Raw genomic sequence first — 25331 nt, 5'->3', positions numbered from 1 at the left:
TCTAGTGGTTTGTCTTCTTTTTTAAAATAATTATAATTTATATTTAAATTTATGTAGGTTGTTGCTTAACAAATAAATAGCTTTTAAATTATAAATTATATTTGGCACGTTTGCGAATTGATTTAAATAAATATGTATATATGCATGTGTGTGTATATATGTCGTTGGATATTTGCACTTTTACTTGACTTAGCACTTGTTTATTTGAATTATTTTTAAATCGCGTTTGTTGTCAAAAAGCAAGAGAATTTTGAAGAAATCATAAAACGTCAGACGTCGTCTTGCCAAAGAGATTGTAACCGATAATGTACGCTATGATTTGTATCCTTTCGGTAATTAGCATAACGCAGGCAATGCAAAGCAGCACATTGACGCAAAAAGTATCGGACACACGACGAAGCTATCTTGGCCACAATGGAGAGCGCAGCGAGATCGCAACAAAGACATGCGCGTTCACGTCACGACCTGAACGAACGCGGCAACGAACTGAACGCAGCTCAGGCGTTCGACAAACACGGCGAGACCACAACAAACACACACACAGACAGACGAACCAAACGCTCGCTGGCACGGCAAAAACGTATCTGAAAGCTGTGAGCGCTGGGGCCGCGTCTTAAAAGGCAAAACACTCAAAACGGATCTACTGTAAGCCAAGCGTTGAGTGGCAAGCTTCGGCCAAGTTTTAGCACACAAAAACCGGTGGTGTAGGTCCAAAAGCTTTGCCGGTACCACTCTCACACAAACATACGCACAAGAGCGAGCAATTCCATTTGTATGTGTGTTTGTACAGCTCTAGAGAAAGTAAAGACGGGGCCGAAGACGACGCGATGACGAAGCTCGGCTTTACACTCTTCAACACAGCTTGAGGCCTACTCTGCTGCATATTTGTTCAAGGTAGCGCCATGCCAGAGCTTACTCTCGAATCTAAGAGAGACAAGAAAGAGACGCTAGAAAAAACTCAAAGGAATCTACAATATTGTTTATCATATTTCATCATCTCGCATTTTACATCATCTTGATTGATGGACTGCTTAATAGATCCTTTTTCAGTCGCAAATTTTTAAAGGAAAGAACTATACTGCTCATCTGTCATCTTACATCATCTCTCTAGCAGTTCTTCTGTTATAAAATAAATTTAAAAAAAACAAGAAAAACTCTAAGGAATCAATAATGTTGCTTAATATATTTCATCATCTCTCATTTTATATCATCTGTTTATATAATTTATGTACCTCGCCTCGTCCGATAGACTGCCTAATAGTCCTTTTTTCAGTTACACTACCGGCTAAACATCTGCCATCTTACATCATCTCTCTCCCTTTTTCTATGAACTCTTTCTCTCTTTCGCTAATCTCTCTCCCTCATTATTTGTTGTGCACATTAGTTGTCTGCACACGTTTTTAGGAACATACATAACTATATAAGTTAAGTTAGTGGCTTCTTCATTAATTGTTACTACTGATTAATCTTTGTACAAAGACTCAGAATTTGTTTTCAATTTTAATTGCGGGTTGATCTGACATCCACTGCTCATGCACTTGACTCTTTGAATCGTTCGCTTACTCGCTCATCTATGTAAGAGTATATCGGCAATTGTGAGAATTCAAAATAGCACGCTTGTTGGCGCTATCTTGTATGGTGTTGGGCCAAATTTTTGTTGTCATTGTAGTTCAAACGAAAACAAAATCAGGCCAACGTGCACATGCGTCGCGCCTCCAGCCCTTTGTTGCCAATTTTATTCCTCAACAATGCGAATATAATTTAATTCTGTTTTTTTTTTCAGTTTTAACACCTTTGTCTGCATTTTTGATTTCGTCTTTAGCATGTGAAAGGAGTCACGCGCTGTGTGTCGCTTGTTATTATTTTTTGTAATTTACACAAAAAGCAGCGACAAGAAGCCGCAGACGACCCAACAACCACAACAGCCACAACAACAACAAGTAAGTAAATGAATGAGTGAATAAATGAAGAGGCAAATATTTGTTGCTGTTGCTGTGCAAAACAAGTTTCAGCTGATTGTTCGGCTATATAGCTATATAGATATACATATATGGGCTCCTGCCATGATGTAAGCCAAAACAACAGACCGCGGGTGCCAGCAAGTACCAGTTGCAAAGGTCTCAAGGGGCGTCTGCCCCTCTTGGGCAATGGCTGCTATTTTATTGCTATCGGAGTTATTAGGGGCCTGGCCTCCACTATCCTAATCAGTCACCAGCACAGCCATATACGAGTACCAAAGGCGATAAAATTTCAGAAGCACTGATTAAAAGCCTAAGCATATCATTTAGCATTTAGGTGCTAAAATATTATATCAATATTGGCGACAAATGGCGACAGATGGCGACAGATGGCTTATTTGAGACTGCCACATGCCATATATTGGCCACACAGGTGTAATCATAAAACCCCAAAACAAAGCAAAAGCAACAGCCTTAGAGCGGATGTGGTGTTGGCATGCTAATTAAAATACGACATCAAGCCAATGTTTACATAAATCACAAAATGGTGGCGCATATTACAAAATCAAACATCTGTTAGAATTACCGAACATGCAAGGATTTTCCTATCATAAAACTAATAACGTTGATAAATTGATTGTCGACCCTACGCTAAGTTGAGAAGAGTTCTCACAAAAAAAAAAAAAACAAAACAATAAATAATCATAATCCCTGCTTGTACATTTTGTTAAGTTTGGCGTGTAATGTAATGGTTGTTAATCTCTTACTAAAATATATAAAAGAAGAAAAAAAACAATCAAGAATCCATCCTAATATAATCAATTGGTCAAACAGAAAAGTAATTGAATAATTTGATTATGAAATCTATCAACTAATCAGCTAATTCCAATCACAATTCAATCAATCAGTCAGTCCCACTCAACTCCTATCATAGTTAAATCAATATGGCAGTGAGTTAGGCAACGTTAAGCTTTAAAGTTATTAATGAAATAGGTAAGCAATCAATGCTTGCAATCAGTCAACTTTGTAGTCTTAATCATGTTTTTATTGATTATTAAAAACCTTTAAGGTAGTCATCAGTGAAAAAAAAACAATCTCTTTATAAATTCAGCAACCTATAATCGTACGATTCAATCAATAAATCTGTAAACTTATTTTAATCAAATAATTAATCGGTCAACGTCCAACTTTAAGCAGATCAATCAGTTAATGAATCAGTGTTTAGATCAATCAATTGGTTAATAAATCACTCATCTATTAGATCAATCAATCATATACATATATATTGTTTCGCATTTAAACATATGTCAGGATTTGAAAAAATGAGGCTTTTGAATTATTCCGGACAGTTTTGGGACAAGAGAGCTTCACATTAATGGGCTTTTAATAGGAAACAAGAAAATTTACTTAGCTGCTCTCAAATCTATCATCTATTTCTGTATTATTAAATCGTTTAATTATTAAAGAAATTTTTGGGGAAAATTCGCAAACACCCCCAGTTAGCCATTTAGAACATTTTTGTTCATTTTGAAAAATATCCTGTTAATGCAATTCGTTATTCGCTAATTTGCGCTGAAACTATATTCACACCTTCTTGAAACTAATGTCTAGTCTCTGACTCATGAAAATCGCGGAATCCCCAAAAGAATTTACTAACTATTTGTTATCTACGCAGTAGGTTCGAAGTCCCAATACAAAATGTCGTACAAATAAAGTCAATGAACGTGGCTTATTAGCGGTTGTTAGCAGCTAAACCTACTAAGAAATGAGTCAGAATCACAATTTTGAAATTTATACAAACCTTAGAAACGTGACAGATAATAGCTTATTTTTATTTTCTGTTTTGAAATGTATACAAATTTCGAAGCGTGTCAAATTTTTAGCTTATTTCGCATTTCTATACTATTTTTATTCGAGATGCAATTTTTTAATTTGTATGACAACTCTTAATTAGTTGAATGCAATTTTCAGTAAAAGGACAGCTATAGTATGTAATCCATTTATATTTCATGTAATATTCAGTAAAAGGACAGCTATAGTATGTAATCCATTTATATTTCATGTAATATGTATTTACCAAACTTTTAATCATCAATATATTTACAAATCAAACGATAGAATCTTAAAACCAATATATGTCAATTACTCTTCATAAGAGAATTAAATAAAATTCGAAAGAAAGGTGGAGATTAGAATCAGATGAATCTACTTGCAAAGTATGTGGGCTTAGCTGTTCAACTTAGCTGTTATTTTAGCTGTTTCTATAGTGAACAGATGACAGACATTAAGTTGATTCGTCGTTGTTGTTATGAAATGGGAAATGGTTTCTTTTCCTAATATACCCTTTGAGGCTTAGGCTACAGGATATTAAACATTGGCTGACTATGTAGACATTCACTGCTAAGGGTTTTTTAATTTTTTTTTTTAATACTTTGTTTTAGTTAAGTTGTAATAAAGATGAAACAATATTTTGAAAACTCAAATGTCGAAAACCTTAAATTAGTGTGCCTACTTATTTGCATAATGTCTTTATTTATTTTCAAATAATCTGCATTGCAACACTTGGTTATGGTAATTTGAAAAGCTATGACAACAACTTTCTAATCAATCAACACTGTTGTTCAAAAATGCCACCGCGAAGCAACAAATAACAAATATCAAATCAGCGCTAATGGCTGCCCTTCACATGACCTTGCTAGGGCCTTAATTTGCAGCAAATGTCATCGCATTTAAAAAATATTACTTCAAATAACATTTCAACGACCATTTCTGACGGTTTCTTGATTGCGAAAGGCGCACACAACCAAACACAACCTAAAATAAAATAAAATAAAAACAAAATTAAAGCGTAGTATCACGTGCTCTATGCCAATCTTCATTTGGTAGTTTCAAGTTTTAAGCTCACCTCGACGCCACCTCAGACATTAGTAACAGGAACCAAAAAAAAAAACAACAACAACAACATAACACAACAACACTGAAGCTTCAACAAAGCCAATATTGTTGTTAAATAAAAAAGAAGAGTGAGAGGGAGAGAGGAAAAAAACAAAAGTTGCTCGCTCACTTTTTTGTTAAAAATCATGTGACCAATTCGCTGCCTCATATAATAAATGCAATGAAAATTTATGAACTGTTTGTTTCAAAGCATTTGCTGAATTCCCAAGCGGATGTTAGCCATGCCATCAATACAAGCACTTATCGCAGACCGGCCCCCACATCCTTGAATGGAATGTTCTAAATATTTGCGAAGCTTCAGTTCAGACAATTAATGTTTGACTCTAATATGTAAATTGACAGAACTTTGAAGCCGGTTTGCCTATCAATATGCTTAAATATATCTATATATATAGATCTATATAATTAAAAAGCATTTTTAGATGGCGCCTAACACTTGTTGTGTTGTTGGGTTTTCTATGGCCTTTGGAGTGACCTTTTGCGATGAAATTCATCGGTCATTCCAAAGTCTGAACATTAGCGTGCCAGGCACGATCATTACGAGTATTTGGATCTTCTTCTTCGCATTCTGTCGATGTTGACGACCGCCAGATAAAGGCAGGTCCGGTTCGTCACATTACGTAAAACAATATCTTTTAAATGATATTTGAAATACATAAAAACGAAAAGTGAAATGATGGAATACCGTTAGAAAAAGTTGCCCCCAAATAATCACCCGAGTATGGCTTCTATTACTCTTCGTTTTATCTTAAAAGAGTAAAGCACATTACCAGAAATGAAGCACAAAAGTGTAAAATAATCAAAACTGTTTTTAATTTTTCTACACTTCAGCAACACTAGAGAAGTTCTAGAAAAACCAACGTAAAAATTGCAAAAAGAAATCCCCTTATAAGTTAGTTTTAATTTATTAAAAATAAATAAAACAATGTTGCTAATGTTTATCAAATATTCATACGAGTATTTATATTCACTGTAAACAACAAATTGCATTTATAAATCAGATGTTTTGGCTTCTAGCAGCCGAAAGGAGAATGTGAAGCTTGTTTTTTATTTTCGATTAAAGCAAGTTATTTTACCACATATTTTATAGTGTAGAAAGGTTTCGTAGATTCCCAACCTATTCGCGTGGTTTTCTCTATTATTATAATAACATTTCAATATCTAAATGTGTATCATTTAAATTTCTCAAAGACAATAAGCGAACAAATGATAAAGATGCGCACAAAAAAACTACTTTGTTTGCTCCTATAGATCTATAATTATTCTATGCTATTATATCGAACCGTAATAGCAACACTTCGCACTTGAACCTTCAAAAAGGCAGACCGGCGCTCTGCTTAACTACAAAATTTCCGTTAAATGGGAGCGCGTGCTCAGTGAAAGTAAAAGACTGGATGGGCGACAAAAAGCGGTTTCATTAAGTAGAATAAATTATGTAATAGATTTGCATAATGAATTCGTTATAGTGGCACAAGTTCAAGAGTGTAAAGCGCCCCGTCATGTGAATGCAGCCTACTTTACATACCTAATATTTTAACGTCTACAACTTATCAGCGATAAGTTGCTTAACTGCTTTTCGACTCCATACACCTATAGACATAAATCCACATATATGCATACATAATTCAATTCAATTCATCTCGCCAAGTCTTTGAACAAAGAACGTGCAACCCGTGGGTGTTTCATGAGCATTGAAATACGAGTCTGTCTAGCACACTCGTGATTGTAGCAACATACGAGTATGCCAAGTGCTCGGCATATTTGTGCCATGTGCCTTTTTGCTATTTTTGGTTTAATTAATTGAGACATACATAATTCATAGAATATGGCTAGATATTTAAGCTGCCAGCAAAACTGATGAAATACGCAACTCAATGGCAAGCAAATTCTAAACATCTCCGTAATAAAGTGGTAGCCATTTAGTCCAACCAGCAACAAGTTAACAAAGAAAATACTGTTGGCAAGTGCTTGTGGTGCCACAAGTGCAGCTATTGGCTACGATATAATAGCAATGAAAATGTTGTATATCAGCTATAAATTACTGATGAAATAACATTTGAGTTCAGCGGAAAGGTGGATTTAGATTTCTCTTATTTTCGAGCTACAAAAATAATTGCAATTTATAAAACAGTGGCTGCATATAACTCAACGCTTGAAATTTATTTGGGTAAAGGGTATTTTACATTCGGACTTGCTCGTCAGTAGCGTTCTTTCTTATTTGCCATACTTGTGAGTCGTCAGATCTGAAATATTGAGATGAAAACATCACAGATGACTGTACTGTAAATTTACCCGCAAAAATACCGGGATAAAAAATGTTGATAACATATTTTTCATTTATAAAAAAAACTTAAAATTAAAGCTGTTTATATAGAAAGTAATCAACAAACAATGTATTTATATGTACTTCTTATTAGTGATCATAAATTTCATTATTCAAATTTCATTATTCAAATTTCATTATAATTAAAACGTTGTGATGTAAGATCTAAAAACAACATGACTGAAAAATGATACTCTTTAATAACTTACTTATGAAAATAACAAGCTCATAAGTCATAGCTAATTTAAAGCATATCGAACTGATAATTTATCAGTATATTGCAATCATATGACCATTATTTACAATTTTCTTGCATCGTTTCAATTTATTTTACTTTAATTTCTTACCTTAGGCCACTATTTAAGATTTGTCATTTAAAAAAAAAAAAAAAAAAATTATAAACTCGTATTAATTATAATTGCGTTTATCAGTAGCACTTAGGTAAGGTCTCTAATTTTGCAAATAAATAAAATACAATTTTCGGATATTAATGTTAACTGTTTCTTTTAGCTTTTTTTCGCTAACTTTTCTTTCAGTTTCGCAAGTCAAGCACCGGCATTCTTAATAAGGAAATATTGAACAGAAAAACATTTTAAATTTCCATCAAATTCCATCAATTACCCTCATTATGAAGCCAACCTAAAAAGGTGCTAAGAAAGTAACAGAAAGATGTTCGACATATATACATCGCAGCCTAAAAGTAGGCAATTACATTTTTATTCTCTTCACTTCATAATTTGAAGGCATATGTTGAGGCAACTTTTGAAATTCTTTTATATATAGAAGAGTTTACAAGTTTGAATCAAAATTTTATAAAGAGCAAGTGCGCCAATGTGCCATCCTGGCGTCTTCTTGAAGGACCAGCTGTAGGAAGAACTCTACAGCTACAAGTACTTGGGCATACACTTGGAGAGGCGTCTCGCATTATAAATATCCACCGCAACAGCGACCCTTAGAGACAGAATCGACAAAATGACTTGGCTTGACTAACCAGCAAAAAGCTCTCTCTTGATCTTTCCTTAATGACTAGGCTGGTCTTAGCAAATCGAATTATGAAGCGGCATGTGGCATGTTAAAATAATATCACCATTTATTTTGCAGTGACTGTGACTTGGCAATGTTAACGATACATCGTATACGCCTAGCTATTTACAAAACACTTAAAAACTAGTTTGGAGGCACTCGGCCCCTCACAGCTCCTTTTTGCTTTCACGCGCCTTCACCGTCGTGGCACTCCACCATTTGCGTAAGGAGCGCAACATGCGCCAAGGTAGCCAAATGGTGAGCACCAGTACCAACAGTAGACAGGCGAGCACATCCAGTAACAGATACTGATAGAGGGGCATGAAAGCGCCTTGAGATTTCAGATGAGTCGCACCCTTATGCCGGATTATATACTCGATCCAGTAGCTAGCCTCATCGAGTGGATGCATGGGATTGTCACGAAAACGTTGGGACACTTGCTTGGCACTTCGTTTGTACTGAGGTTCGTAGATCAACGTCTCGATGTTGCTCACCAAGTCGTCGACGGTGAGCTTCGAGAAGACTAAGGAGCGCGCATAGCCCTCACGCACCGATTTTATGGTATTTCTATGCTGATCCCCATAGAGGGGTATGCAGAGCATAGGCACGCCCCAATGTATGCCCTCCTGCGTGCCAAAGAGGCCGCCGTGTGTGATGAACAACTTGATATTGGGATGCGCAAGAATGTCGTTCTGTGGCATCCACGGACTGATCATCACATTGGGTGGCAGCTCGCCAATCGAATCATTTTCGTACTTCCACAGCACCTGTTGCTTCAGCTGCCCGAAGGCCTTCAGAATGAGTGCCGTTTTCTCCGGCGGCATGTCCGTGCTCTTCATATAGGACCCCAAACTGAAGTAGACCACGCCATGGGTGGCCTTGTCAATGAAGGCCTGCATGTGCGCAGGTAGCGGTCGAGCGGGCTGGATATGTGCACCGCCCACATTCACCAGACCCGGCATACCGGGGCGTGGCAAATCGACACTGCGATGACTGTTGATCAACATCAGCGAAATATTTCGCTCCAATTGATGGACATGGGGAAGTGGTCCTGAAAAAACAAAGACAAACAACGAGACTATTAGAGGCCGCTTTTCAGATCGAAGATGCGATTGTCACTTTGACATTGAAGCGCTGACGTTAATAATTCCCACAATCAAGTTATATTAATCTACACATCTATAAATAAATGTAAATAAATATAAGCACCTTTTTATGTAAACTAATATCAATCCGTACTCGTTGCTCTTACTTAAGGTGCTTTAAGAAGTATTAGCCAATTATACTACAAATCAAATGTACTGCAAAAAAGTGATTATTATCAATCACTAGGTTTGTGCTTTTTTTCCTACAAACTGCCAGTCAGTTAAGGTTTCCAAAGCAGGCATAAATATAGCTTTCATTTAATTGTAATCAATAAGAAAAAGATCATAAAATATAGATTTGTGCTGAGAAAGGGATTGGAAAAATAATACAACCTGACTTTTGTTTAAATTACTTTATAGTGTGATAGGTCAGTTAAGCATCTATATATACTATTGCTCGCTATTATATGGAATATATAGTCTCAAAACCCAGAGAAATATATATAAGCGTTTTTTTCTAATTATTCATACACCTGCCTACTTATCAGCGTGATTTCATTTGTTTCCCACACTCACCTTTAATGGCATCACCGAAATATTTGACAGCCAATTCCTGCATTTTGGGCAAATAATACCAGCGTCTCATTATCGAGTCATACAACGATAGATATGCGTTATAGGCGCGTTGTGAGAAGCTCATGCGATCCGTATGTGGCAACAGCAGATGTGGTATAAAGGACCAAGGCGTTAACAGGCCCATAGCATGATCCATATTATCGGCATAGCCCATAGTTCCAATAGTAACGACGGGACAATTGAATTTATGGCCAAACATGAGAAAGGCCTCGTGGAAGAATTGCTCCAATATGACCAAATCGTAGTGCTGATCTGTGCTGGCCACGAGCTGCTTCAGCTTTTCATCCTGCAGTGCATGCTCGCTGGTCATGAGTCCAAGAGCCCACCACATTTGCAGATTCTGGAAATCGCTGGTGTATCTCATACTAAAGATGTTCTTCTTGGGAACTGAAACAATGGCAGATTTATATAACATGTTACGAATACAAAATATATTACTCATACGCACAGTGGAAGGGAATATCGAAGCTGGGATTGATGATGATCTCCGTCAAGTTTTCGTGCGGCTTCTTGGTGGGGTGATTATTGACGCTAGTCACCTGATGGCCTCGCCGCAGCAAATCCCGCTGGAAGTGCTCCAACCACATCCAGTGGCTCGGCGCCGGAAACGGTCCCATGAAGAGTATGCGAGCTGCCTCGCTGAGGCCGCCGGACATTAGAAGCGCCAGCGCCAAAAGCAGGAAGCGATTCAACTGCAGCTGCATCTGCAATAAAAATCAACAATCGGGTATTAAATTGCCAGTCATTTAGGCGACAGCACCTAATTAATATCACATCTCAACTTTAATCTGTTTTGTGTAATAATTAATTGTTTTATATCACAATTTGCATATTGCATCAGGTGTTAGTCTCGTTTCCACTTTGCGGTTGCGCATACACCTCCCATAAACATGATTTGCATTTGAATTGTGCGCACCGAGTGGCTGTGAAGTGCTTAAAGCATTTGCCATTCCTGATGAGACATAATAAGCTTAGCAGTGCTGCTATATTCGATTTGTAAAAGGCGCTTCCATGTTAGTTCCTGTCCCTAGCCACAATTGGCATTATCAGAAATCGGCACACCTATGACACTATATAGCACATATGCGAGTTATTGGAAATATAGCGTGTTCATTTCATCATTCTAATTAGAAATTTATTTATGAAGTGGATCGGCTGCATTCTATGGTCAATGCCTTATTCGGCTTGTAAGCCAATGTAAGTAACTTTATCTCTGGGCGTGCCAGACTGAATTTTATATTTAAAGCTTCATAAAAATTAATTATTATTAATTATTATTAATTATTATTATAATTATTATTATAAGTATGTCGTTATTAGCTACTATTTTTAAAGTTTAATACGCAAAAATAATGTCCAGCTTCGGTTAATAGAGGGAAATGGGCGCTCTTTGATTTTAAATCTTGCCGAACAATAAAATGTTTGCTTTAACAAGACTGTTAGATAAGGTGTCTAGATTAAAGTCAACTGTAATTGCGGAGTGGCTTGAAAGTTCTTCAAGGACAACTTCATTAAACTTCGCCCTCAAATGCAACCTAAGCTGATAGATAAAATGCATTTGTAAAAACGAATTCGAGCTTAAAGCTTTTTATGAATATTAATGTTAGGAGATAATTATGTATGGACAGATGACTTCTTTTAAAACTCAATAAAATGTTTATTAAAACATTTTTATAAAGCACTTATAAAGTTCAACATAATCGTACAAGTGTTCTCCATAAAACAGCTCGGAAAGTTTTGCCCAAAAACAATTTAGAACCCTTTGTATTTGCTTCAGCTGTTTGTCTCGTTTAATTCAATAATTTAAGTCTACAAGTCTGTTATCAATACCTATTTTCTTTGGCATACCCAGACGTGCGCTACTTCTTATCAGCAAATACTTAGTATTACGTATACACTTTCGTCTTATCTTCAGCCAGTGGGTCAACAAATATGAAGATCAGCTGCAGTATAGCAATAGAAAGTCACAGATAATCAGAGCAGCTATAGCAATTCAAAACAATATATCATTTCATAATATTGTAGCGCTCTTTTAATAAAAAAAATATGGTTCAACTTTGTCACTTCAGTTAAAATTCAGATAAACGGTGTTGCAATTTTTTTTTAAACAGCCACAAAAATGCATGATAAGCGCGATAAAATAAAAATGTTATTGTTGTTTTATTTTTCGCAAACGCGCTCGCAATTTTTTTCTGCTTTTGTTTATTTAGGTGTCGGGGATATGTCGTGCTATAAAAATATACATTTAAACGTTACTTGTCATTGAGAGAACTGATAGATCGCATGCCTCTACACAGGTACTGTTATGTTTAACAGTTTTACTTAGCAATTGCTTTTGTACAGCTGCCGATTTCTACTATATAGTATACACGTATTTGTCTAATAACATTATATGATATATGTATGACAAGTATTTTTACGGCATTCTCCAAGGTTCAAAGCGAGCTCAACGCGCATAATTACGCGTACTCATGTGGTCGGTTGTAATTGGCAATTTGCCAGATATATTGATATATACCAAGTTGTGTTTGATGATGGTGTCAATTATCTTGCGCAAAAAAATGTGGTTATTTTATTTTTAAAGCATTAAAAGTACACTTAAAATATTGATTCTTAAAAGCTATTTTTAGCATTTCAATAAATTGAATACATTAGTAAAAGGCCTGTTTGCAATGTTGTTTAAATTATCATTTGAAATAAAATGTGCACTCATTATAATAAGAATTGGCTAATTACAAGATGAGACCGGTTCTAAAGTTGAACTAAAAGTGGAACTGTTAGAATTGAAAAATTGTATTTATAATTTAAGCAATTAAAGTCTTTTTACTATTTATTCAACACTCGATTGGTCGTGCAATTAAAAACAATTGAATAATTTGGCATTCCCAATAAAATTATAAAAAAATTACAACGTTTTTTATAAACTAATTCACATAAAAAGTCACAATGTTGATCAGTTTTTAAGCTTAACTGCAATTTTCAAAGAACTTCTTTACGCTCTACTTTAGAATCATTTTAAATTTTATTAAAAACTAATTCACAAAAAAAGATAGATATTAACTCAGTTTATAAAAGCCACAAATATTTTAAAATCATTTATTATTGTACTATTTTTGATGGACTGGATGGACTCTGGAATAATATTATATATGTAAAATATTTAAAAGGAATATTTATTTGCTTCACAAACAAAGAAATTAAGTTCTTCTTAATACTTGAAATTATACACATTATATTTGTCTATAAGTGCAGCAATTTTTTAAATGTTGAACAATTTATATAGATTTACGTTTGCTCGTAATTATTAATTTCCTTAAAGGATAGTTTTTTAATGAAACGAGCACTTCAATACACTTCACATAACATTCCTTAAACATTCTTGTATTCACCTTTAAGCTTTTTTCACTTAGTATAACGATTTGGCAAGTTTTATTTCAGCACATTTATCACAATGCCAAATACTTATTTTAAAATATATTCGTATGTATAATCAGAAAGCGCTTTGTTCACGTTCTCGAGCAGAGTAGACTCGACTGCTGAGCTCTGCAGTGCAGTTATCACTGACGATCGGTTGGCGAACACCTCGAGTTAATCAACAGAAATCCAAACGACTGCAGAGCACTGTAAAAGCAAAATCCGAACCTCACACACAAATAAAAAACAAACGTCATAAAGAGCCTCAGACTTAGGCATTGGAGATAGAGACTGCCTTAAATGATGGCAACTTTTTGACTCTCACCGCGCAAGTACGTGGCGTTTGAAATGTATATTTCAAATGTTAAATGTAAGAATTCAACTATCATCACAAATTTGCTATTCAATAAAAAATAAGAATTAAATTGGAATTATGTTAACTGGCTAAGCTTCAAGAATGTCGGCTTAGCTGGATTGAGCTCAGCAGAGATTATTTACAAGGAGCTGTAATACGTTGTAATTTAGAATTTATTTTATATAAATAAATATAAGAAAGAATGAACATAAGAAAGTGCTCCCGCCTTTGCACTTGATTTTTTTTAATAGATAAAGCATTTTAATATGAGTTTATTTTTTATTTAGTTTCGGATTCGACATCAAAAAGCTTGACTTAAGTTGGTTGACAAAGGTTTAGAAAGACATTTGATTTCAAATTTTGTCATATGCAGTACAGAAGCACCCCATTTGGGATCTGACATGACAAGAAAGTATTTATAATTCTAACAAATCAATCACAGAGCACGTACATAGCGTGCTCATAGCGTGGAGAGCTTCTTGTGACGTAATGCCCAAGAGAGTGTCGAACAACAAAAACGCGTAATGGCGTCTCCGATTTCTTTTCTTATATATGTATGTGTGTGTGTGTGTGTGTGTGTACTTATGAATGTCGCTGTGTGTGTTTGCTCTGCTTAACAATTGCACTGTCGCTGAAACTGTTGGGACTGGCATTGAAATTAGTGACAATTTCTACTCATACATACATAATTATTTGTGTGCAAACGATGGGTCGACAAATGCCTGCCTATTCTTATTGTGCACAAACATACAAACAAACAAACATACATACAAGTACATGCATGTAAGTATGTGCGTGCAATTGTTGCTACAATTGATTGGCACATCGCTGCTTTGCCAAAAACAATTGCAGTCGCCATATGCATGTGACTGGGTATGGGATTGTCGAATTTTCGGGGGGAAGAATATCTCACGTGTTATTGAACCTGCTGTCTGCTGTCTGCCGGCTGTTTCATCTGTTTCTTCAGTTTAATGCGCATACAATTTGATGAATTTGAACAGCACGTGTGTGGGCTTTGGAGACCGAAACAAATTTTTTGCTGGCTGGCATTGAACTTTCGACCAGCAGTGGGAACAGAAACAAAAACACAACGCAATTAATTGTAAAATATATTTAAATATATTAAGAAACGCACTTGTCAAACGAGAAGTTTAAAGTGAATTCCTGTTCATTTATTATTAAAAAGAAATACAATGAAATTGCTTTAGTTATTTATTAGTTGTTGTTGTTTTCGAATAAATATGTATATTATATAAACAAAACAAAGCTCTGATATGAACACATAAAAAATATTGTCGCATCATCAGCAGTTTTTGTTTATTTACTTTAGAATAACATTTAACTTAATTCCTTTCATTTTTATCACAAAATACACAAGTGTTTTGCTTTATTTCAGAAATTTGTATATTAAAGTAGTTCTGCGCTTTTAAATTAATATTAATCGAATATCGAATAGCGAATTAAAGTGCATATATTTCAACTAAGTTCACGGACATGGAAAAGGTGCCTTGGACATTTTTGTTCATCATCCTACAATGCTGGCATTTCCTTTTCCAGTGAAAATTGCGAACAATAGACCGTCAACTAAGAAACGTGCTCAATTAATAAACGGAACGAAGCTTTCCCAACATACACATATGTGCATACATACATGCAAATAAAGTGTAATATTTGATTACCAGCTGGTTGTAACAATAAACGACCTCCCATACATATTTACATTTGTGGAAATCACAATTACGATTCGATGCGATGGAAGTCAAGTACGAATCGGCTGATAAGGCGAAGGTCGCACAACTGCAGCCAACAGGGCGACAAACGAATAATCCACAAATTAATTATAATTAATGTTTGCTGAACTTAATTGCCACAGACTAAACAAAGAGCTGTCAGAGCAGAGCTGCGTGCCACTTTATCATTTCGCCGCCAAATGCCACAAAATACATGTAAACATGCAACAAAATAAACAGCGAACAAAAACAACCGAAAACGGAGAAAAAACGGAGAATAAAACGGAGAAAAAACGGAGAATAAAACGAAGAAAAGACGCCGAAAACTTTTGAATGCAAATTGGCACGCTCCAATGAACCAAATCGAAACTGCAGTCGGGGAGAACGGGCGTGGGAGCCCCTCTTGTTGGCCGATGATGGACTGCACAGACCCACACCCGCTGACGGAAGCGACATCACTCCAAGCGATCTGGCCAGGAGACAGCAATGGAAAGGCATTCGAGCGCTTTTGATGAACGGCCCCTTGGGCAAATGCAGGCAAAACTTCATTCATAAGCTGGCAAGGAATAAATAGCTTTTGGCGCTACGCTGAAGTGAAATTGAATTGCGTGTGACGATATTCATGTGCATGACTGTATGCATACTACAAACACGTCTTGTATGTATATGTTTATAAGTATGTTTTAGCTTATGACAGACGATGCGAATTTTGGTTACTTTGTAGCATGAACGCATAAAAAATTTGGCACATGTTTTTGCTAAAAATTGATTTATATTTGTCGCATAACTTTCATTTTCTGTGGCACATTTTATCCCTACCTTCTAACTTTAAAGTCAAATAGCAAAAAAAAACTTGTATATCAGTGTAATAAAATGATGAATTTTAGTATAAGTTCACAGTTCTAATATAAATAAATGTTTGATTTTTTTTTCCGATATTAACGTTTTAAGAATATATTTATGCTTCAGTCAGAGCGGCAGTTAATTGGCACTGAAGCCAGTCTACTTCTAAAAGTATTTCAGAACTGTCCATTCACATAAGTTTGCAATAACAGCTTTATAGCTACACAAAAGACAATAAATTGAATATGAAAATATGAATTAGTACACATGCAATTATTATCTTAATCTATGTCGTATTTGAAACCTAATTTTCTTTATTATTGGATTGGCACGCTCTTAATTGTATTCAAATGAAATTGCCCAACTATTTATAAAAATAGAAAACCCACCATTAACGTATTTAAGCAATTCTTAAATAAGTCATATATAGATGGGAATCAATCAGCATTCTACTTGCATTTCCTAGCTAGAATTCATCACATTTATCAATCGAGCATCCATTTTTTACGAGGTGCAAACAACAAATTGCCCGAACTTTATAATTTAATTGGATAACATAACTATGAAACGTTTTCAGCGGCAAGCCCAACCCTAGTAACAGATCCAAACAATTTGTTAGTTTGCGCCAATTTAATGTTTAGTTTGCACTTCAATCCCGCGCACCAAATTAGGAAAAACTAATAGATACGTTTTGTGTTTCCCATTGTGTGATGTGCCATTTGTAGATACTCTATGTGCGTATCAATTAAAGCGCACATTTCCCAGGCGCAGTTCAGAGATAAAAACAAACAATATTTGAGGCACACACGCACACACCCCAATGCCCATGCCCATCAATGATGACACTGCCGATTTCCACGAAGCCAGTCAGAAATAAATACAAACATAAAGCATTCAAACTATATATACCTATATAGTTCCATGTATTTGTATGTACGAGTTGGTTTGGCAATTAAAAATTTCACCAAAAGCGCGTTGCGCATGATTAACGCACAAATTTTTGAGTTCGAGGCGAATTTCGTGAGGCCCGCAGCCTTACTGCTGAATACTGCTATAGTATTGAATATCGGAGCAATCAGCGGGTGGTCGATCGACGACAGCGGAAAATTGTTGCTGCCTCTGTTGCCGTCTAGACACATTGACACGATTGTTGTAGGGCGGGGGGATGTGTGTGGGGGGTGAGCGCGGTCACGTTTTTCTTTCTATCGGCAGACCAACTTCAATATTGTTGAGTGCCGTTGATGGACAAGCAGCTGTCAATGTGTCAATATTAATTTAATACGTCAGGGAAAAACAAAATTGTGCACAATTTTAAATTGAGTTATAAATGGGACGCATGAGATGTCTGGGGAGAGAAGCGTACGCTAAGGGTGAGCCGAGAATTTGAGAAAATTGTTTGTTTTTTTTGCGTTTTCCCATTAAACGTGCGAAGACAATTTTGTTTTTCATAACTGAGGTATTTATATAACAAATTAATAAAAATTAAAATAATTAATGTATCTGTATTTGGACATATCCCAGTTAGATTTTTAAAGCCATTGTAGGTTACAGAAAATTATAATAATATTAATGAGAAAATATTTATGCTAGATTGATCTACTTAGGCCGAATATATTGCTATATCTAGGCATAACACTATTTAAATATCCTTTGGCATAACATTAATCTTAATAAGCTTTTTGTGTAGTAATTATTAATGTTTTAGATTCTCTGTTTAGTTGAAAAAATTCGTTAAATAGCTAAGTTTATCAAAGAAATGTAGTATCTTGTCTTCCAATTCTGTCGTTTCAATCTTTTTGAATTCTTCTGCAGCACATTTGTTGGTTATGTTAAATGATCGGATTAAACTTACCTTAATAATAAAAAGTAGAAGAAAGTTATCTTTCTTTTTTTGCTGTGTATCTGTCCCGGATCTTATAGCGGACAAGGAAATGTTTGCACAATAGGCTCCAAATTAGTTTGTAAAGTGAGGCTTTGAATTGTTTTTTTAAAATGCTGTAGCTTCAGGCATTTAGGGAATAAGCCATATGACTTGTTTTATATAAGGCACAATACCTGTCACTCTCTCTTTTCTCTCACTCTCTCTCTCACACACACACTCTTTGTTGTCTGGTAATTATTAATGTTTTAGATTATCTTTTTATTGAAAAAACTCCTTTATCAAAGAAATGTAGTATATTGTCTTCCAATATTCTATTCTAATATCAGACAAAATATATTTGTTCAAAATAGATTGCAAGTCAGTTTAAGAAGCCGTCGAAATCCGTTCTTTAACAGTTGCTTTAAGGGATCCGTTTTAGGCTGTATACAATGTCCGTTCTCAGTTGAAAAATATTATTAAACATGAATTGAGATAAATATGCCATTGGTAAAAGGATCGCTTGCTCATGAGCGACTAGATTTGGTTTGAACGCAGATACCGCTCTCTGGTATGTCAAATGACAAACTAATTTCGTGCTCGCACACAACTTTATTAAGTGCTTGACTTACACATTGCCAGATAAGACTAGATGTTAGGCATGCGTGGATCCATTGCATGACTTAAGGTCACTTGAATTTGTAGCTTTCAAGTAACTGCCACCCCAGCAAACCTTTGACTTCTTTTGCATTTGTTAATTAGTGAATTACATGGTATTTGCATATAAATTCCAAGTTCATTACCTTTACATAAATTACAATAAATAGTGGCAAGCCATACACAAATATATATGTACATATAAGTATAATTGCTTACATACAGTAATGTACAAATATACACGCCTTAAAGTGATTCATTGACGAAATGCTCGAAAAAAGACGCCCTCGCTCTGAAGAATTTTGAGCTCAAAGCAAGTGATAGTCGAACAGTCATAAAAACTGTTCATGCGTGTAAGGATGCACCCGCGGTAAGTGTACTTACAATTTCCTTTGGAGATATGCGGTGCAGGGTTGCCAGGTCGACATATGATCTTGAAAAAACATATAAGTTTTCAATGCAAGTTTGTAGCTCTGTAATAGCAGTTCTCAGAAAATAAAAAGTTTGATGTTTAATTAAAAATTAAATATGGAACTCAGAAGTTTTCTGTCGTGGCAGTTTTGACTACGTTTTCATACTTTAAATATTCATTTAATTCAAATATAATAAGATTTATATGTTTCATCCCAAGGAGTACATTCTAATTCCATTCGAACTAATATGATTAGTTGTCGTAATATTCGTGCCTACTTTTGCTTTATTGTCTTAGGATTTTAAAACTAGTTGCTGTTCTTCTTTAAATATACATTAGATTGGAACACTATTTGCTTTAAGTGGTTAGCCAAATAGAACTTCTAAAGAAAATATCTAATCAATCAAGCAATCGCACTTTAAATCAAAACAAAGTTTTAAGTTTTATTAATTTTTGCCCTTCATTGGGCGCCGTTCTTTTTGAATTTCCTACTTATCAGCAGCAATCGAGTCCACTTCTTGAATGAATCGGTTTTCGTTTCAGCTTTCGTTCTAATTTAGTTTCATTAACTTAAGTGGTTAGTATAGCTTGAATATATTTTCCCTACACACTAGACAACTCTACACGAACGCACACGTGCACACATATTTAAATTTGTATGTAAATTGGAATAGATATATATGTATATGCATATTCTAAAGCATTTAAGTTAAACTATTTCCATGTGCTGCCCCTTCGGCTTTATCGAAGATTTCAAATGCGCTGCATTCGGAACATATTCGTGGCTCCCTTAAGCAATTAGTAAAAGTGCAGTTTTATGTGTTTTATTTATACATACATGCATACATATGTACATATGTATGTATGAGCATATGCATATGCCAGTCCGGAACCACAGCTGTGTGGCCTAACCTATAAACATAGTGGAGCGGCACTCCTACTCCTGCCCAGAACCAGACCCGGGCCCAGGCCCAGGCCCAAACCCAGATCAATGCCATCGCTGAGGCATGAAAATGTGACGAACTGCAGTGAAGAGAAACAGAAATTGTGCGTGCAATATAGTCGTTTCTCCATTATACGCTATATAGAAGGCCCTCTTCGCTTATCACACACGCCCCTTAAGGGTTGCAACTGCCGAGCAGCCCGCGTTGGGGGAGTGTAACTGATATGAGCACGAACACACACACACACACACACACACACACACACATACACACACATCTATGCAGCTGGTTCCCTCGACTGCTCCTTCATACTCATATAGTCGTACTGGTAGGTAGGTGTTTAGTGATTTTCTGCATTTAATTTATTAATGAGCAAAGAATGTCTAAGCACGACGAATGCTCGTGATTTATGTTTGGTTAGCTGTCAGAGGCATTTTTCTGATGAATGCGGAGGGGCACGGCCCGAAAGGTGAGGGTGTCAAAGGGTTCGTTAGCACGCCAAAAGGATATTCACACGCCCCGACAAATAATCAAGAAATACAAAGGCCCACAGGCAGAAAAAACATTCACCGAGCACTGGCACTGTGTAACTTATGCAACTTAATAGGCTGAAGAAAAATTGTTAGTAGATTTTTATCACTCAACGAAGCCGCACACACACACACACACACATGCTCGTACACAGGCAATCACATGCAAGGAGTTGACGACGACGACAACAACAACAACAAAGACATCGAGGCAAAAACAACATGTGGCCAGCAACTTGCCCAACTAAATTGTATCCACATGTGTGTGTCGCCCCAAAACGAATGCGATGCTGATCTGATCATCAGCAGTCGGCGGCAGTCGGCAGCAGCGGCCACAGATAATGCCCTGCAGCACCATTCGAACCAGTACGATCAGTTGTGGCTATATCCCTATATTTTCTATAATATTGTCTTTAATATTTTGAAACTGTTTGTAAAACTAATGTCAAGTCTGTCTGCTCGAGTAAGTTTTGAAACTTCTTGCATCTTTTATCTATATCTATATCTATATCTATATCTATTACTATATCTATATCTTTTATCTATATCTATATCTATTACTATATCTATATCTTTTATCTATATCTTTCACCTATATCTACATCTATGTATATATCTTATTCTATATCTTTGTGCTCATGCTCATCTGCAGAATGTGTGAGATTTTTGCGATGCGATTGATGGTTTTGTGAAGGAGCCGCTTGATCTGCAAAAGGTACCAGTTCCGCGCTAGTTCGCAAAAACCGCCGGGCAGCGATAGCGGCAACGTTAAACAAATTGAAAAATTCAACAACATCCTCGGCCTCTTGGCGCTCACAATTGCTCAATCGCGTATTTTCGCGTGCTCGCTGCCAGGCAAGGCACCCGAGACAGGGCAGAAGATGCCAGCCAGCCAGCCAGCCAGCCAGCAGCAGCAGCAGCAACAACAACAACAATATCATGTCCACAGCGAAGGCAAGAAAACTCAGCGCTCGAGTATGGCACATGTATCTAGATACATTTTGGGCTGCGCGCGCCTTCGTTAAGCGCCTTCGTCGCACACATTAAAAAGTGACTCGCGGGTGCGCCGCTGAGCGCTGCGTGCGGAATTTTCTTTTTCGACTTTTCGAGCGGCAGTCTATGAGAAAACGTCGCGCCGTTTGGTTCGTTTGGTTCGCTGTCTGTTCTCTGCTAGCGGCGGACTCTTTGGCTCTTTCCGATATTCGTTCATTGCGGAAAACTCTGTGCGTTTGTGTATGTGTGTGTGTGTGTGTGACCCTAAAGTATATTTACGTGTGTGGCTATGTGTGCTCATTAAGTGGAAAAGCGCGCTGAGCCATCCACCACACATTTTAAAAATTTAATTTATTTTTAAGTTATTTTTTCCTCTACCATATGAGCAGTAGTTCTGCTTGTTGTCGGTGCCTTTTGTCGTCTTTTGTAGAATTCCGGCTAAAAATTCAGAGCATGGTTCGTCGTTTTTGCTGTGAATGGAAACGTTTGTTATCGTCTAGATACTCTTTGGTATCTTTAAGCTAAGAAATGTGCAAAAATCAGATGCATGCCGCAATGCAAAACATATTACTAATTGACCGCGAATTCTGCTTTTGTGGCTTGTGGCATGGTATGGGAGAGTGCCAACGAAAGCTGAAAGTGATACGAAAACTTATAGCCACCAAGTGTGTGCCAATTGAAGTGCGTTTGTGGTTCGCAAAACAAAAGTAAAAGCGGAACTAAACACAAAGTCAAGCAATAAAAGTGCTCTGATAGTGATTGAAAATATAAACAAATAGAGGTTTTTAAAAATAATTCTGAAAAATGTAACAAAAATCCGCGCCCGATTATATTGAAAACAAATTTGTATAGTAATTAAGAAAAAGTACAAAAAAAATTAATATATAAGATCGTGCAATTAAAACTCACATCTGAACAGAATAATTGGAAAATAAGCGATTATTTTACAAAACTTAAATTTTGCAATAGGATATCCAAATCAAATAAAAATATAAAATAAATGCCCGAAATCTTTCTTAAATTATGAAAATTGCCATTAAAGTACTGCCAAAGACAAATCGACCTACTTCTTTGGTAGCTTTTTGTAAAAACATGTGCATTTTGTCTTGGAAATTAGGAAAACATGTTAAAGAATGTAAAGTACAAATGTATTTTCTTTAAACTACAGACAATTTTGTAAAGTTTTAAATAATTTTGGGACTTGAGCTTTATGGGTTTGAAAGTCAAATTTTTGCTTTAAAAACTAAAAATATCCATCTGGGTAAATAATACTGAACAAGAATAGATGATGTGTTCGTTTTATAAACTTGAGAAAATAATTTTGTAAAAATTTGTAAATTAAGAAACGCATTTTATTAAAATACAAGATTTCTCTTTAATTTGGGAGCGGTCTTTTTTATAGTGATATTTCCTAAAATCTAGAAAATATTTGTACAATTAAGTTGAGTTTTTGAAAAAGAAAACTTTTACTTAAAGCAAAAAGTGCACCCACTTTTTATCTGATCAGCTATTTCTTTTCAAGACAAACACTTTTAATATCGTATTACTTATAGCATTTAGTTTAAAAGTTCAAATCAATAGAAAACATTAGAGAAAGACATAGTGAAACAAATAAAGTTGGCTTTTAAATCTACTTTACTAAAAGTTGTCTTTTTTATTCAAATATGATTAAAATAAATTGCGATTCCATCCGTCAAATATTATTTTTGCAAAGTAAAGCAGAGCGTGATGATTGAAAAGTTTTGAACGAATTTTCTTGTCCATGCAATTCCTATATCTATGTATGATTAATGTTTGTAAAAGATATTAGCTTGGTTTTCAAATTCAATGATTGTTGTTAAATGCAATATAAATGAAATAATGCAATTGTTATCAAAGGCAATGCTTTTAATTTTATAATTACATTTAGATACATGGAGGGCAATCTAGAATCTTCCTTCAAATGCCACTCTATTAATAAGCTCTATATACTTACATACTTAACTCTTTTAAAGACTGACTTATTCAAGACAATTGAGGAAACAAGCTTGATTTATGAACTTTTAATATGGACTATAAATTTGTAACACACCTTACACTACTTCCTAAAATCTAACAAATCTCGAAAATCGATAGCCAGCTGCCTGTAACTCCCCACCCACCTTTATGCTCCAGAAGTAATATCGATTGAGATGCATTTATGTAAATACAGCGTGGGTAGTAACGCCTACCAATTTCTTTTCCTAAATGGTTGCAGTCACAACATTTTGCTTATCAAATCGAATTTCGAATTCGGACTACTAAAGAGCGCCGAGTTTTGTCTTGTGCCACTAATTTTAATTACCATAAAATAAACTGACTCAGAGGCTGGCAGCATGCAGAGGAAAGGTGAAATTTTCTATAAATGTAAATGCATTTATGAATTCTTATGTAAATGCACTCTACGGATAGCCAGCTAGCTGTCTGGCAGGCGTCTGTCGTAAAACTTGCCCTCAACGTTATGACGATTGTCGCTTTTGGCGCATGTCGTCTGCCATTTCAGAATTGTATGTATTTTGACGGCATGGGCTATAAAAATAATAATGACAAGCGCTTGCCGGCAATTCAGTTGGTATTTTCATAAGAAATTAACAAGCAAAATTAGCTGCAGTCTTAGACTTGGTTAGTTAGTCTTACTGGTAGGTACATAAGCGGCGAGCAGGCTAACAAGACGCCAGCGTCCTCCTCCGGCACCTCCTGAAACGTGCCCTGTGGCAGCAATTGACCCCATGATTTGCTTTGGCAACGTCGATTCTTCTGCTGTTGTTGTTCTTGTTGTTGTTGTTGTTCGTGCAACATTTTCCTTGCGACGATGACGACGACGACGCGACGATGACTGCAACTTTGGCGGCTGTGCTGCTTATTTTTAGATGCTGAAGCGTAAATAATTCATTTTCCAGTCACAGTTGTTGACGTTCGTCGCACAAAACGCAAAGTGACGTGCAACAGCAACAACAGCAACAACAACAACAACCAAGAAAAATAATAGAGTGTAGAATGTGCAGCCTCTTCCTGGGGCCTCTTTTTGATTTCTCCCAGGGGGAAGCGCGCGCGTCGCTGTTGATTTGCATCTAAACTTGAAAGTGTTTCTGCGCCCTATTTGGTGGCCTTTTGATATTTTATTTTTACACTCGACGCTCAGCACCGCTCCGCTCCTTAATAAACAGCCAAGGCTGTGGCTCGACAGCTCGCCAGCCTCTGTCAAGATGTCCGTCTGTCTGTCTGTCTGTCTTTCTCTGTGTCTGTATCTTTCCTTTACTTTGCGCCTTTCATAAATGCTCGCTAACGGTGCTTTATTGAACTTTGACTGCAATTTCATTGCGAAATCTTTTACAGCCTCTCACATTGAACTAGAAACCACTTCAAGCAATTTGTTGCTGTACTTGCATACATACATACATACATACTTTTCTCATTTATTTTAAAGTCCACAAAAAATTCAAAACAAAAAAAAACAAAACAACAAGAATTTCTCATATACAAGTATTGCAGCTTAAGCTCCGTGGCATGCCACTTAAGTTGCTTTTTATGGGCGTTTTACTTGGCCCAAAATACAATAAATTTTACTCAGCAGCTGGTGCGGTAGCCGCTGAGGAA

At 36.0% G+C, this 25331-nt stretch overlaps 1 protein-coding gene across 1 annotated transcript; it reads right to left on the bottom strand.

Annotated features, from left to right (window-relative positions):
- Window positions 1-8301: 8301 nt before the first annotated feature.
- LOC115631311 (UDP-glucuronosyltransferase 2C1) lies at window positions 8302-13527 on the bottom strand. Its single transcript, XM_030528025.1, has 4 exons — window positions 13370-13527; window positions 10429-10684; window positions 9921-10367; window positions 8302-9310 (listed from the first exon to the last, which is right to left on the bottom strand). The coding sequence occupies exons 2-4, from the start codon at window positions 10682-10684 to the stop codon at window positions 8427-8429; spliced, it is 1587 nt and encodes a 528-aa protein (XP_030383885.1). The 5' UTR covers window positions 13370-13527; the 3' UTR covers window positions 8302-8426.
- Between the last annotated feature and the right edge of the window lie 11804 nt (window positions 13528-25331).

The sequence above is a fragment of the Scaptodrosophila lebanonensis genome, unplaced genomic scaffold (assembly GCF_003285725.1).
Source record: "Scaptodrosophila lebanonensis strain 11010-0011.00,11010-0021.00 unplaced genomic scaffold, SlebRS2 tig00001412-arrow-pilon, whole genome shotgun sequence".
Lineage (NCBI taxonomy): Eukaryota > Metazoa > Arthropoda > Insecta > Diptera > Drosophilidae > Scaptodrosophila > Scaptodrosophila lebanonensis.
The sequence above is the reverse complement of the archived record's forward strand: the minus strand, read 5'-3'. Positions and strand labels throughout refer to the sequence as shown.